The sequence below is a fragment of the Neolamprologus brichardi genome, chromosome 1, assembly GCF_056152115.1.
Source record: "Neolamprologus brichardi isolate AB-2024 chromosome 1, ASM5615211v1, whole genome shotgun sequence".
Lineage (NCBI taxonomy): Eukaryota > Metazoa > Chordata > Actinopteri > Cichliformes > Cichlidae > Neolamprologus > Neolamprologus brichardi.
In genome coordinates, this window is record NC_142104.1 from 45,384,062 (window position 1) to 45,400,243 (window position 16,182).

Consider the following 16,182-nt stretch of genomic DNA (forward strand, 5'->3'; position numbering starts at 1 on the left):
GGACGTAAACCCATGTGACATCACTTCCTCTTTGTTTTTGATGCAGCATTTTATCAAATTAGAGCTGCATGAAAAACAATGAAACAGCTTCTAAAAGTTTGACATCAGAGCTTTGTAATAGTTTTCATGTTTCATTCAAACTAAAGTGATACACAATATATGCAGTGCTATACACACATATTCACATGTTTCAAGCTGTTACCAACATCCTGCACCATGTTCTGGTTCAACATGGGAAAAACATGAGACGAGTTTCAAATGAGGATTGAAGCCTTTGCTGTTTATTAGATAAGCCACATGCATTATGATCCCTCAATACAATCATATTCTGCTAGGAACTGCATTCAAGACTATTGAGCCAATATTTTCAGCTTATATCGCTGAAACATTTTCAAATGATGAGCTTCCAAAAATGAGTGAAACAGTAAGAGGATGTGGAGAGTTTTGAAACATCCCATTAAGAAAGAGAAATCCAACATTTGGATTCATTTTAATGAGCTCAGACTTGTTGAAAATGCAGAGGAGCTGGTTGTGAACTGAGCTTCAGAGAAAAACAACATACTGATATTCACTGTGAAGCTTTGAGTGGAAAAAGACAGAAAAACAACATGTGGATCCTGGAATAATGGGAGCTTCCATCTTTAAAGGACTAAAGATGAAGATGTTTACAAGCAATCATTTAGAACAGTTTAAACATCAACTGATTGAATCCATGAATCTGAAAATGTGTTTCTGAGTGAAAGAGACAGACATGTACAGACTGAACTATCTGTTCAACAGTCAGAGTGTTTCTCTAACAGGAGGAAAGTCTTTACACTCAACTCAGCACAGGGACACTGAGGAACCAAAATCAACTCTAAATCCAGGATAAAGAGGTTCGGTGAATGTGGTTTTGAAGGTGTGGAGGTGGATCAGAGTGTCAGAGGAGACTCTGTAGAAGGACAGAGTGCCAGCAGGACAGTCCACATACACTGCTGCTCTGTTAGAGACACAGGAGGAGGAGGAGGAGATGGGTGTGTATTTGTTATTGTGAAGGATATAAAGAGGACCATGATCAGAGCAGCTCAGTCTCCATGACTGATCATTCCCTCCAAACAAACAGTTGTTACTGCCTCCTTTTCTTCCAATTCTTCCGTAACTCATTGATATAATAACATTTCCTCTCCACTTGACCTCCCAGTAACAGCGACTAGTCATACCATTTCTACACAGAAGCTGATTCCAGTAATCAAATCTGTCTGGATGATCAGGATATGACTGAACCTCCTCCACATGTGTCACCTTCCTGTTGTTGTCCGACAGTTGGAGCTTTGTGTTCACTGTGTTTGTGTCGATTGTGAGTTGACAGGAATCTGATGGAGAGAACAAACACAATCCAGCTGCAGTTATTGATCCATCATCTGTTCATTGATTGACACTTTGATGATGACTCCTGACATTAGAGATGTGAATGATGAAGATGGTTGAATGTGTGCTGCTTTGTTTGCATGAATCACATTAAAACACACTTACACTTCCTCAGACCTGGTCTCAACCATCGGACTCCAGCAGGCTCCACCCTGAAAGGAGGAGGGGGGTCAGAGCAGCACAGTCAGCATGCACACATGGACATTACATGGCTCTCATACACATACTGTTACACACTGATAAAGGAACAGTCCAACATTTTCACAAATACACTTCAATCCATACATGGATCAAACTACTGATGATTTGGACTGATCCTGGATCTGTTCTTTAAAGCAGTTGTTGGATTAATAGTAGCAATAAATAGCAATAAATTCATAAAATTAAAGCATGGCTCCACCAGTCTAATGAATAGGATATTGTTAATATGACAATAAATGTAGTCATCTGTGAATGCCTAAATAGTTTTCTAGCCTGCCCAGAGAAATTGGTCAATGGTAGTATGTCTGTAGATGTAATGAGATACATGCTCTTGCTAGCACAAGAATTGATATTAGGTCTAACAGTGGTGTGGGGAAAAAGGAAAGAAGAGCCTAAATTTAGATCAACATGCACTAGAGAGTGCATCTGTTCACATGAAGTCCATATCAATACAGAATAAAGAGCCCCCTTACTACTGAGTAGTAGTAAGGGGATAAATGAGACAGGGAGAAAGCAAAACTGAATACACTGACATAAGACACGGACCTTCAAAGTAAAACAGGAAATATGACATGCATGCACAGACACGGGCCTAATACTATGACATCACAGACATGGCAACAGAGGGAACACAGCTGGGCCTAATGGGACAGAAAGAGACAAGGGGGAGCAAAACTAGAAATACTGCATGCAGGACTGGAATTATCAGAATAACACATGAATATATTGCCACCAAAAAGGAAGAATACCTCAATACATTAACAAAACCAAGGATGCAATATGATAATTTATGCACCAGCTGAGCGGAAGCAGCCATGGCCAGAACTAGATATCACTACTACGAATTTGGAAACAAAACAAGTAAACTACTGGCCTGGCAAATTAAGAAAGAAATATCTGACAATTTATACGGATATTATTAACGGAAGATGGTAAACTTCTTGACGAATCAGCACCCATAAATGCCGAGTTTAAACGAGCAAGGGGTTGACAGTACTGCTGCAAAAAGATTTATAGATGAATAACCCTTTCCAAATTACATGATGAGGACAAAGAACTGCTTGATCCAGGTATATCTGAGATGGAGGTCCCCCGAGCCCTCAAGTGTTTACAAAATAATAAGACCCCTGGACCAGATGGATTCTCAGTTGATTAGTATAAGGCTTTCTCAAATAAATTACTGACACCACTCACAAATATGATTAAAGAAGAAAATAATAAATTACCAGATTTATTGGAAATCGCAACAATCACATTACTCCCAAAACCGGGCAAGGACAAACAGAGATGTAACTCTTACAGACCCCTCAACCTCTTAAATGCAGATTATAAAATATTATCCAAAATAATTGCACTCAGATTGGAAGACATTATGCCTAAGATAATACATGCTGACCAAACAGGCTTCATTAAAAACAGGCACGCAGCAGATAATGTGCGACGTTTGCTCCACATATTGAATACTCCTCAAAAAAATTAAGACCCCCTACTAATAATCTCTATGGATGCTAATAAAGCATTTGACAGGATTGAGCCAAACTTTCTATTTCGGGCGTTGGAAGCTATGGGCTTTGGAGAGAAGTTCACCTGCTATGTTAGGACACTTTTTATGCCCCCAGAGCCAATATCATAACCAGTGTTGGTCAAGTTACTTGAAAAAAGTAATCAGTAACTAATTACTGATTACTTCCCCCAAAAAGTAATCCCGTTACTTTACTGATTAATTAATTTCAAAAGTAAATAATTAATTACTTAGTTACTTAGTTACTTTTTAAAAACACGATTTACAACCTGAATAGGTGATAAAGTGATAGATCTTTCAGCCCAATTCTACTTTTTCTGCATAATCCATCATACAAAATGTAATCAAATGGAAAAGTCTCCTTTTTTAAAACTTGTTTTATCAGTTTTAATCTTTTAACTTTATGCATCAAGCAAAAATTAAATTATATGCAACATTCTCTGACTTGAAGAAATTAGTTTAACATTTAAACCTATTTTCTGCACATTCCAGCACATAAAATAAAATATTTTTTGTGTTTACACTCAGTCTTTCAAATAGATGCAAGTAAAACAATGCAGAAAATAAATAAAATCAAAGACTAGCGGTCCTATTGCTCTATTTTCACCTGTTAAGCAGGAGTGGGGTAGGCGGAGGTTTGCCCTGGTGCAGGTGTGCCGCAGCGGTCAGTGGAAGAATCCGTGAGTTTCTCTGTGAATTTCCCATTACGTCGTTGCGCACTCGGTGCTTGTTTAGGGTTTTTTTCCACTCTAAAAAGAAGTTTTCTTCCTAATGCTGTGGTTTCGGCAAAGACAAAACAGCCAGGACGCTGGACTCGCCGCTGCTGTGTCAGCTCCACCTCACCCCTCTTGTGTTTAGATGGTGTGCCGCCACGTGACATGGCTTAGACGCTTTGGGGTTGTTAAGTTGTTTACATATTATTTATATTTTCACCAGTTGTTGTTTTTGTTGTTGGGAATTTTAATTGTAATTTTTGTATTATTATTTCTCAACAGTCCTTGTTTGTTTTAATTTGTTTACTGGTTTGCGTTCACTTTTTAATTAACCTGTAAAGCAGGAGTGGGGCAGGCGGAGGTTTACCCTGGTGCAGGTGTGCCGCAGCGGTCAGTGGAAGAATCCGCGAGTTTCTCTGTGAGTTTCCCATTACGTCGTAGCTACTCGGTGCTTGCTTGGAAGTTTAGGGGTATTTTTTCGCTGTAAAGAGAAGTTTTCTTCCCACGCACAACGGACACTAATGTTTTTGTCACTTTTTATGGAATCAAACTCAAAGTAAGGTCAGTACTTCCACGCTTTAAACGCTGCACGCTCATACTCTCTCCTGCACTCGATATATGATCCATTGTTGATCTGCACACAGCTGTTTTCACGAACGTCGCACTCGCTTACGTCATTGTCATGAGACATTCTCGCAAAAAAAATCACGGTTTTAGTAACGCAGTAACGCAGCATTCCTACGGGAAAGTAACGGTAATCTAATTACCATTTTTGCAATAGTAATCCCTTACTTTACTTGTTACAGTAACGTGCCCATCTCTGATCATAACAAATGGTCAAATCAAATCAAATCAAAATTTATTTATATAGTACATTTTAAAGACCGAAGTACACCAAAATCCTTTCCAGTAAAATCATGATACAGATAAAAATCACAATATAAAATATAAATTACAGATATAAATAAAATATAAAACAATTCCATAATCTAAATGCAAAGCCAGATGTAAATTACCCTAATTAGCCTTGAATGCCAGGTTAAACAAATACATTTTTAGAGGTAGAGTCCCAGAGAGCAGCCATTTGGCTTTTCTACGTTTAAAACCCGCCTACCAGCCGTCATGTAGTGATGGAACACTAGTAAACCCCCACGAGATGACAATTGCATCCGCCTCAACACAAAAGGAAGTTCACAGCTTTTAGCAGCTCCCCACCCCCACACATAAACAAAGAGGCAGTTGGCAGTTAGAAATCAGCAATCATTCACACACCCCCACTCCCCCACTTCTCAAGTAACAACCTAATTTACATATGAATTGATGCTAAAAGACTAGCCAATTTAGCTTCCACTTGGCTGACTTGGGTTAGAAAAGCCTGGGACTTCCAGTGACTGAAGACTGAATGGAATCTGATGTGCGAATATGAAGAGGAAGAGTATTCCATATCCTGGGTGCGGCAACGGCAAAGGCTGTACAGAAAATAAGTTAAAACAATAGAATAACAGAAAACAGCAAAATAAATAAGTAAAACACATAAAACATAAAATTAAAACAGCCCTATATTGAAACAAAAACAATATAAAACAGCATTGAATCACCTAAAAACAACTAAAAAAAAAAAAAAAATAAAATAAAAAATAAAAAACCAACATCTCACGTGGTGTCAAAGGCCAGGGTAAAAAGGTGGGTTTTCAAGAGGGACTTAAAAACAGATAAAGAACTGGCCTGTCTAATCTCTAAAGGAAGCTCGTTCCACAGTTTTGGAGCTGCTACAGCAAAAGCACGATCTCCTCTAAGTTTACGCCCAGTCCTGGGTACACGCAGGAGCAGCTGATCAGCTGACCTGAGAGAGCGGGTGGGTGTATAAGGCTGTAGCAGCTCAGAGAGATAAGATGGGGCTAGGCCATGGAGAGCTTTAAAAGTAAATAAAAGAATTTTAAAATGAATCCTAAAGGAAATGGGCAGCCAGTGAAGTGAAGCTAAAACAGGGGAAATGTGCTCAAACTTTCGAGTGCCAGTTAAAAGACGAGCTGCGGCATTTTGCACCCTCTGTAGATGACTAATATATAATGTGCTGACCCCAATATAAAGTGCATTACAGTAATCCAGCCGAGTGCTAACAAAGGCGTGGATCACTGTCTCAAAGTGCTGCCGTGAAAGAATTGGCTTTATTTTTGCCAGCTGCCTGAGGTGAAAGAAGCTTGATTTTACCACTGCTTTTATCTGATTATCAAACTTCAGATCACAGTCCACTTTGACCCCCAGGTTTGTGACAGTTGGCTTAACATACTGTGCCAGGGAATCTACATACACATTGGGGGTCTCAGTGGGGCTACCAAAAACCATCACCTCTGTCTTTTTATCATTGAATTTTAAAAAGTTAACAGACATCCAAGCCTTAATGTCATCGAGACACTGAAGTAATGGCTGTGTAAGGTATCTGCCTTTTTTCTTTAGAGGGACATAGATCTGACAGTCATCAGCATAAAAGTGGAAAGGAATGCCGTGCTTTCTCAGTACAGAACCAAGAGGAAGCAGATATAAAGAGAAGAGGAGGGGGCCTAGAACTGAGCCCTGTGGGACACCACACAAGAGGGGAGCGGAGGACGACACATAGTCACCAAGGCTGACACAAAAAGTTTGCCCCGCCAAGTAGGACCTGAGCCACTCCAGTGCTGTGCCCCTAATGCCCACCCAGTGCTCCAAACGAGAGAATAAAATGGCATAATCCACTGTATCAAACGCAGCTGTCAAATCTAAAAGCACAAGAACAACACAGTCCCCAGCATCAGTCGCTAGAAATATGTCATTAAAAACTTTTAAAAGGGCTGATTCAGTGCTAATGAAAGGGTTTAAAACCAGATTGGAAAACCTCTAAAACATTTTGCTTTTCCAGGAAGGCCATTATTTGGCTGTAAACTACCTTTTCCAGAATTTTGGAAAGAAAAGGTAGTTTGGAGATAGGCCTGTAGTTTGCAAGAACCGTAGGATCAAGAGCAGGTTTTTTAATCAGGGGTTTGACTACTGCATGTTTAAAATCTTTAGGGACAACACCTGACATCAGACTATGGTTTACCAGCTCAAGAACCAAAGGACCAACTGTAGGTAACACCTCTTTTAAAAGTCGAGGAGGGACAGCATCATTTGGAGACCCTGCAGGCTTAAGATGACCAACAGTCTCCTTTAAAAAGGACAGAGTCACAGGCTCAAACCTGTCAAAGACAGCAGAGCAGGAAACAGAGACTGAGAGGTCATAAGCACAAGGAGAGATTTGAGCCCTTGTGGAGGAGACCTTCTCAATAAAAAAGTGTAAAAAATTTTCACAGGCATCTGATGAGGGCTCGATACAGTCAGTATAAGGTGCACTAAGAACAGAGTCAATAGTTTTAAATAAAACACGCGGGTTGTGACAGTTTGACAAAATAATGTCAGATAAGTGTTTTCTTTTGGCATCTTTTACAGTTCTTTGATATTGGCGCCAACAGTCCTTCAGCATCTGGAACGACACTTCTAGTTTGTCCTTTTTCCACTTGCGCTCAGCTCGACGGCAGTCGCGCCTGACAGCTCGGGTCATGTCGTTCAGCCAGGGCTCAGATTTAGTTTTAGGCCGTCTGGTTTTTAATGGAGCCACAGTGTCCAAAGCAGTCCGACAGGTAGAATAAAACCATGAGCTCAGTTCCTCAGTCTGGCTGCATAAAAAATCCGGGATCTTACAGATCTGGTCAAAGACTATTGAAAAGTGTTCAGCAGTGGAGGAGTTAAAAACACGACGGCGTTGAGCAGCAGCGCGAGGTTTAACTGAGGCACAGGCAAGAGGAACTTCAAACATCACAGGACTGTGGTCAGAAAACACAGCATCACAAATATCTATGTTAAAAACAGAAAAACCATGAGATAAAACAAGATCAAGTGTGTGTCCACGTTCATGTGTGGGACCTGTCACACATTGCACCAGATTAAACGAATCAATAAGGTTTAAAAAGCCCTTCGCCATGGGCATATCAGGACAACACACGTGAATATTAAAATCCCCAACAATAAGAACACGATCATATTTTGGCATGAATTCAGCCAAGAAGTCAGCAAAGTCACTCACAAAGTCCTTATTGTATTTTGGAGGCCGATAAACCACCGCACACAACACTGTGTGAGAGCAGCCCAGCTCAAACACAGACAGTTCAAAGCTGGTGAACGACGGGGTTGATAGCTGCTTACATTTAAAATGACTTTTAAAGATCGTAGCTATTCCTCCTCCTTGGCCCAACATACGTGGGGAATTAAAATAGCAGCAATCGCCAGGTAGAAGATCTGAGAAGATGCTGCACTCACCGGCGCTCAGCCACGTCTCGCACAAACAGAGAAAATCCAGTCCTCGGGATGTGAAAAAATCCTTCAGGATAAAAGTTTTGTTCGCTAGGGACCTAGCATTTACCAGGCCAATCCTGGCGGTAAGCGGCGGATCCCCGTCGCTAGCCGTCCTAGAAGCCCGACACAGAGGCCGCAGGTTCCGCAGATTCACACCACGCCGACGGGGGCGAGGAGAGCAGGGTTTTCGGGACTGGAACATCCCATCCAGGCCGATGACAGGTACCAGCCAGGCACAGACAGGTTCCAACGATCGCCGAGAGAAACAGAAGTTTGGCACCGCTCCTTGTTTTCTGGATAAGGGCTTAAGAGAATACCTTAACGAAGCTTTCAGCTTCACCAGGAAGCCAGCCCTTCGACCCCGGCGACGGCACTTTTGCCGGAGTGGTGGATCTGGAACACGGCACAGGTGAGCCGGGATCTCCGAATTTAGCGGGGGCAAAGTTTTATATCCAGCTTGGTTCCACTTTGCCCAGCCTTTGGCAGAAGGTCGGAGATCCAGTAGGGTTTGGCGATTATACACCAAGAGAGAGTTGGCATTTATTACAATAGTCAATAAAATCAAAACAAACAAACATAACACTGGCAGTGACAGACGGCAAGCCACACACACCGGCGCCATCTTGGAATGTGACACACCTACAATAAACAATAAAATTTTAAAATCAATTCGATATTTAATAGGAAGCCAATGTAAGTTGGCCAGAACAGGGGGTGGTAGAATCATACTTTCTAGTGCCGGTCAAGAGACGTGCTGCGGCATTTTGGACCAGCTGCAATCACTGAAGAAGAGAAGATTGTAGGCCCAAGTAGAGAGAATAACAATAATCCAGTCTTGAAGTGATGAAAGCATGAATGAGTTTCTCCAGATCTTTGCGTGGTATATAAGGTTTAGCCTTAGAAATTAGGCGTAGTTGGTGAAAGCTGGTTTTTACCACAGTAGAAACCTGTTTATCTAGTTTGAAGGAACTATCCATGAAAACTCCAAGATTCCTAGCAGCATCAGTGAGGTGGTTAGCAACAGGCCCGAGTGTGCCAGTCAGTTGTCCCAGAGGCATATTTCTATCAAAAACGATAATTTCTGTCTTCTTTTCATTTAAAGTAATAAAGTTACGTGATAACCAGTCTTTGACATCCCTCAGACAATCAAACAGAGGATGTAGTGAAGATGAAACATCCCCAGTCAGGTGGAGGTAGATTTGAATATCATCAGCACAGCAGTGAAAAGAGACATTATGTTTTTCAAAAATGGATCCCAAGGGCAGCATGTACAGAGAAAACAACACAGGACTCAATACCGAGCCTTGGGGCACACCACAGCAAAAAAGGGCAGAAGAGGAATATTTTCCCATCATGACAGAGAACGACCTCTCAGAGAAATATGATTTAAACCATGATAGAACATTTCCTTTAAGGCCTACTACTTGTTCTAACCTTGCCAAAAGGATATCATGGTCAACCGTGTCAAAGGCTGAAGTCAAATCCAATAGAACTAAGACCGCAGAGCCCAGAGTCAGCGATTAGAAGAAGGTCATTGAAAACTCTTAGTAGGGCAGTTTCGGTGCTGTGACGCGGTCTAAATCCAGACTGGAATTTATCACTTATACCATTTCTCTCTAAGTGGGTCTGTAGTTGCTGAAGCACTATTTTCTCTAAAATGTTTGACATGAAAGGGAGTTTAGAAATCGGCCTGTAATTTGCTAGAGTGTTACGATCAAGGCTGCTTTTCTTGATAACAGGTTGCACGACTGCATGTTTAAAGACAGTCGGAACATAGCCATATAACAGTGATGAGTTCATTAAAAATAAGATACAGGACCCGATTGTATTCAATGCATCCTTAATGATACGAGAAGGAATAATGTCATGCAGAGAATTTGAGCTTCTCAGGTTATTAATTATTTCCTTTAAAGTCGAGAATGACACAGGTTAAAACTGTTGAAAAACCATTGAACATTCGGAAACTGGGGCTTGATTTACTACCGGAGAATGTGGGGCCCTTAACACTGAGATTTTATCTACAAAATAATTTAGAAATTTTTCGCAGAGGGCCGGGGAGGCACCCATCGAAACATCAGAGCAGGGATTAACCACTGAGTTAAAGATTTTGAACAGAACTCGAGGATTGTGACTATTAGTTGCAATAATGTTCGACAAAAAATATGTTTTTGCCATTTTGACAGCCTTCTGAAATTTAGACCGGCTCATATGCAGGATGTCAAGGGACACCTGAAGCCTGAAGTTGATCTTTCACTTAGCCAGAGTTGGCAGAGTTGGCGAGGGGTTTTATGGCGTTTAGTCTTTACTGGAGCCACAGTGTCCAAAATAGAAGAACATGTAGAAATACAAGAGTTTTGACTACGCCATCAACCGAGAGAGGTGCATCACTGATGTCATCGTAACAGACAGAGTTAGCAAAGGGCGCAGAGAAAAGGGCAACAGCCTCAGAATTAATCAGACGCAATAGGCTCAGTGGACCCTCAGAGTTCAGTTCCATATTGCATAACTGAACATCAAACATAACTGGGAAATGGTCCGAAATCCCAGCATCATTAATGTCCGTGATGCAAATATCCAGTCCATACGACAATACCAAGTCCAGCATATGCCCTTTAGTGTGGGTTGATTTCCTCACCCACTGAGTGATATTAAAAGAGTCAATAAGGGCAAGAAAGTCCTTAGCCAATAGGTCCGCCTCACAGCATATATGAATGTTAAAATCACCACAAATAAGAACACGATCATAATTTAAAAAGATAAATCCTAAAAGATCAGCAAATTCACGGATAAAATCCTTGTTGCGCTTCGGAGGTCGATACACCACCGCACAGAGGGTCCGGGGGGAACCGGACAGCTCCAGTAGTTGTACTTCGAAGCTGGAATACGAGGCAGGAGGCAGTTGCCGCACTCGGAATTTACTTCTAAAAACCGAGGCTAGCCCTCCACCCCTGCCCGGGGTCCTAGGACACTTAAAGAAAGCACAATCCAGTGGAAGAAGTTCCGAAAAGGAAGAGGACTCACCGGGGCAAATCCAGGTCTCCGTTAGAAACAGGACGTCCAGCCTTGATGCGAGAAAAAAGTCGTTTACAACGAAGGACTTGTTCACCAGTGACCTAGTGTTTAGCAGAGCCATTCGGAGCGTAGCCACATTGAGGCTACTAGGAGCACGTCCCAGCCGGCAAAGATTGCTGTGATCCACACCTCCTCCAGAGACCCGCTTCCAGCTCCATACAGGTGGGCACTCAACTGGTAGGACCGAGTGGGCTTGCTGGCCAGCATAGCGAATCCATCGATGGCGACACAGTCTGAAAGTATACTGGGAGGGCCGCAAGATGTCTATGATGGAGTGGTAATTAATCACTTCATGTGCTTTTAAATAGGCTTTAATATGAATGCAAAAACCACTCCGTTTACCTCGTTTCCTATGTCGTTTCTTGTGTGGTGGAAAAAAAGGCAGGTAGCATGTGCAGGCGGAAGTATCCGTTCGAGACTGGGAAAAATTCCCTAAGTTCCAATATAGATCCAGCTTTTGATGATTCAAGGGTCGAAGATTTAAAAGAGTTTATCGATCATAGGCAATTAGAGCAGTAACATCCGGAAAGCATATAGAAAATAATAAGGCAAAGAGTAAACAACACTCAGGAAGACGGATCCAGAGGCGGCTCGCCATACACACTGGCGCCATCTTGGTCAATCCATGATGTGCTCTCAGGCACTTTCTCTTTAACCAGAGGCTGCAGACAAGGTTGTCCAAGCTCTCCCTTGCTCTTCACGATTGTGATCGAACCACTAGCCGCTGCCATTTGTACTAGTGCCTCCATATCTGGAATCAAATTTGGTACAAGTGAATAATGGCTTCGCGTATTTGGGTATACAAATTGGTAAATCCGAGGATCAAATATTCAAGCTAAATTATATCAAACTGTTGGAGCAAACCAAACTTAATATTCAGAGATTGATGGATTTCCCATTATCCCTCATAGGCAGAATTAATGTTATTAAAATGAACACTTTGCCTAAGTTCATTTACTTATTTCAATGTCTCCCTACAAATGTTCCCAAAAGTTTCTTCAAAGAGCTTAATAAAATTATAACTTCTTTTATATGGCAAAAGAAAAATCCACGAGTCAAACTCACCTCTCTGCAGGCCCCATATTCAAGGGGAGGACTTAATTTACCAAACTTTAGGAACTATTATCTTGCCTCTCCGTACCGATCATTTTGGATCTGGCTACATGCAGAGAGGAGTGAGGTTAGATGGGTTCCAATAGAACAACATGAGGTGATCCCCATATCATTAAAAGATGTTCCATTTTTAGGTACAAAAAAATGTCTATCCAAGCTTACAAACAATTTGATAATATTAAACACCTTCAGCACCTGGCAGGAATCTCACTCACTTCTGAAAATAAATATCTCTTTTCTTAGAAGGACACCCCTATGGGGCAACCCTGACCTCTCTCATCATATTGCCGACCCAATATTGCGGGAATGGAAGGTGTTAGGGTTCAATATTGAGGAGGGGTAGAGGAGGTAATCTACTTCCATAATAACAACACTGGTACGGCCGGGTGGAGTCAAACGATGATTTTAATGCACACGCGTGGGAAGACCGCCCGCTGTACGCAGACAGCGCCGATCCCCAACTTACAGAGCCTAAGCAGGTGTTTTATACCTTTCAGGGCTTAAATTTACTACACCCCTTCCACGTCACTCAGATACAGTTCATACATAGGTTTCAAAACCACAATGACTTAAGACAGTTTAAAAATAACATTGTCTCCGTCTCCACAGCAGATGCTTCCTGTCATCTGACTTTCACTTCCCGTCTGGAAAACCAAACTGTTCCTCTTTTACAGAGACAGCTAGAAACTATTCCTCTTTTACAGAGACAATTTTAGAGTTACAGGCAAACATGATTAACCTCTCACCTAAAAATGAGATAAAGTCTACTGTGTGTTTGTGTCAGCATGAACTGCACTCAGTTTCAACTTGTAACCTTTTCCACCAGACAGAAGGCCAGCACGTACACATTTCAGATTATAACAAGCATTCAAAAGCATTTAAGATCATAGATTCAACTCAACAGTTTAGAGTGGTTATAACTGCACCTGTAGTAAAAGCTAATTGGGTACCAATATGTTTAAACATCTGAATACAATATCAATACTGTAGATTGTATTATTAATGCAATGGTAATGATGATAATTATTAACAATAACAGCAAAATATATTTCTAATCCCCCACATTCCCTCTCTTGGTGACCCTTTTTCCTTAAAAAATAGAGTCACCACACTTATTTGTGTCATTGCTCTGACCCTCTCTAGCAGTCTTCTGGCTCAGCAAATCAGACAACAGCCTCATGTCATCTAAGTGGTCCAGTAATAAACGTCAGCTCCCCCTTAAGAACGCTCCATGCGTGAGATTAGGTTTTTTCTGGGTCCCTCTCTTGTGGTCCTTCAGGTCTCGGGCCTCCAGGATCCTCACCCCCTGTGGTAGCCGAGATCTCCTGCAAAGGAACAAAACACCTTTTCCTATGCCTCCCTAACTTATCATGTTCATCAATTGTTCTCTTTATTCAAACTTGGTTCAACCTACTATGTCTGGGACTCTTTAATCAAAAGCATGATTCTAATTATCTTTTGACTTATTAACTATTATTTATACATATTCTTCAACATTACTCATCTCAGTAATCATCATTTTACCACTCTTAAAGCGTTGCTTTCACGTCGCTGCATATGTTTACTGTTGCTCGCTCTATTTTCCCTTATCTGATCATCAACATCCTATACACAAAACTGTCGCTGCTGCAAGTGCCTCCACTCTGCCCTAAAAGTCACCTTTCACAAAAAATCACAAGAAAATCATTATAAGCGCCTATTCTACTAAAAGATCAAAAAGAAAACAACCATTTTAATCAATTAAGTTTAAACATATAAGCAATTACTCATGCATAAAGTTCATCAGAGCTAAACGCTGCCTAAACACAACTCCTGTGTGTTAACACTAACTTCATTTTAAAACTCACATTTCCTATGTTATAACCTGTTGATATAGCATCTTTATTTCATTTTGCTCCTCTATAAACTAAAGTTAACTTCTACAGTGGCCCCCTTTTGTTAATGGCCCGAATTACAAGTTTCTCCTCTTTCAGCCAGATTCAGTTATAAGCTAAATGAATTTCAGGTTTATGGATTCTATGTGTTTGTAAGCATGTGCGCCCCTTTCTGCTCTAAGCCTCTTTTCACAATATATCAACCAAGACATCGCGCTCGGTGAAGCTTCTAACCTTCAATAGACTGAGCCACAACTCTTTAATTAGCACAATATGCAATGTGTAAAAAATCATTTCTACGTATATAATCTCTCCTCTATCCTAAAAATAAATCTATGTAATATGTGTAAGCCTACATTATAACCACTCCTTCTAGAAATCAAAAAGAAATCAAACATTTTCTACTCCTGCAATCTTCACTAGTTTCCCCAAATCTTCTAATCCCACAGTTTCCATTTAAAGTTAAAGTTTTGTACACAGCTTTTATAAAACACCGGCATTTTATCTTCTAAGCAGGATTCAGTTCACTTTAATCCTCTAACCTTAACATAAAAATAACAATTTCTGCTTCAGTTTTAGCATATCCAAATTATCAAAAAACCCAAAAGTCATAAAATGATCCTAAAGGCTATTTTATACCTTAAATTCACACACACATATAATGTGTCAAACTAAAATGCTTCACCCAAGCTTAGGAAATTAAAAAAGTTAGTCATCCCAACTTTGGTCCAGTCACACAAATTCACTCACACGCATTCACACCAGGTTTTTGCTGATAGTGGAGACTCCCGCGCAAGTAATCAGATTCTCCAATCTCAGCAAAATGAGCTCATTCATTTGTTTTCTTTTGTTTTAGGAAAATAGTTCCTTATGCTTTTGTAGTGGATTGAATCGCTACAATCCTTTTAGACAGGGACTTACGACCTGATTAGGTCCCCACAGGTAGCCTTCTCCTCAGCCAGTTGTAATCTGGAAAGCCCACCTTATATTTGTTCTCCCGAGAATTTGTCAGCGCTGTTATTCACTGTTGCAGGCCTGCTTAAAACGAAAATGAGAAAAAGAGAGCTGATTATTAGCTCATCAAAACACAAAACAAAAAAACAAAACACCTGACAGGTTTTCTCTAAGTGCACTGTTACAAAAATAATGGGCCCCTCTTAGACATGTCCATGTTTACTAAAACTCCCTCTATTAAAAATAAAAAACAAAAACAACCCAAACCTAACTGACCGAATCAAAAACCTTAAACACACCAAAGTTTTGCCACCAGAGTCCTGGCACTTCCAGGTCAACTGACATAATTTCACCTCCTCAATACGCCGAAAATCTTGTTAAAACCACACAATTTGCACACGATAATCACCCCCTTTATGCACTTTAAAATACTTAGATTCTGCATAAGATATAAACCCAATACAACCGTAACCTGTTACTTTACCATTATATTTCACCAAGTATAAAGAGCAGCAGTCACTGCTCTGTTTCCTCAATTTAAAGCCTCAGTTACACACAGACACACAGGAAGCTTCCTCGTCACCACTCACTCCAGCTAATTTGCATACTGAGTCATATCTCCAGAAGTTGCCGTAACAAGAGAAATACATGTTTAAACATTACCACATTATTGAATTACTTTCATTTTCTTTCAATACTAATCACTTGCTTTGATCAATCAGTACAAGAGTACTCCCAAGTCACTCTTATAAAAACTACTTTAATCACTTTTCTTTTCTTTTTTCCATACCTCACTCCCTCTGTCATATAACTTCTTTGAGTTATTCCTCATCTCCAAGCTCTAAGTGTATTTTATTAACCATTCACACCATTTTAACACTCATACAAGTAGCAAGCTGATCTTCATTGCGTATGTTTATGTTTTTAGCCAGGTTTAATCAATGATTATGCATTAATCTTC

The 16,182-nt window shown here is 40.6% G+C and overlaps 1 protein-coding gene across 2 annotated transcripts in view; it reads right to left on the bottom strand.

The window, feature by feature from the left end:
* Window positions 1-440: 440 nt before the first annotated feature.
* Window positions 441-16,182, bottom strand: part of LOC148106535 (protein NLRC3-like) — a 60,205-nt gene continuing 44,463 nt past the window's right edge. For both annotated transcript variants that reach the window (XM_087843156.1, XM_087843157.1), the window contains 2 exons: window positions 1,513-1,559; window positions 441-1,352 (listed from right to left, as the gene is read on the bottom strand). In XM_087843156.1, coding sequence (XP_087699282.1) covers window positions 823-1,352; window positions 1,513-1,559 — 577 coding nt within the window. In that variant the 3' untranslated portion in view covers window positions 441-822. The remainder of the gene's footprint in view (window positions 1,353-1,512; window positions 1,560-16,182) is intronic.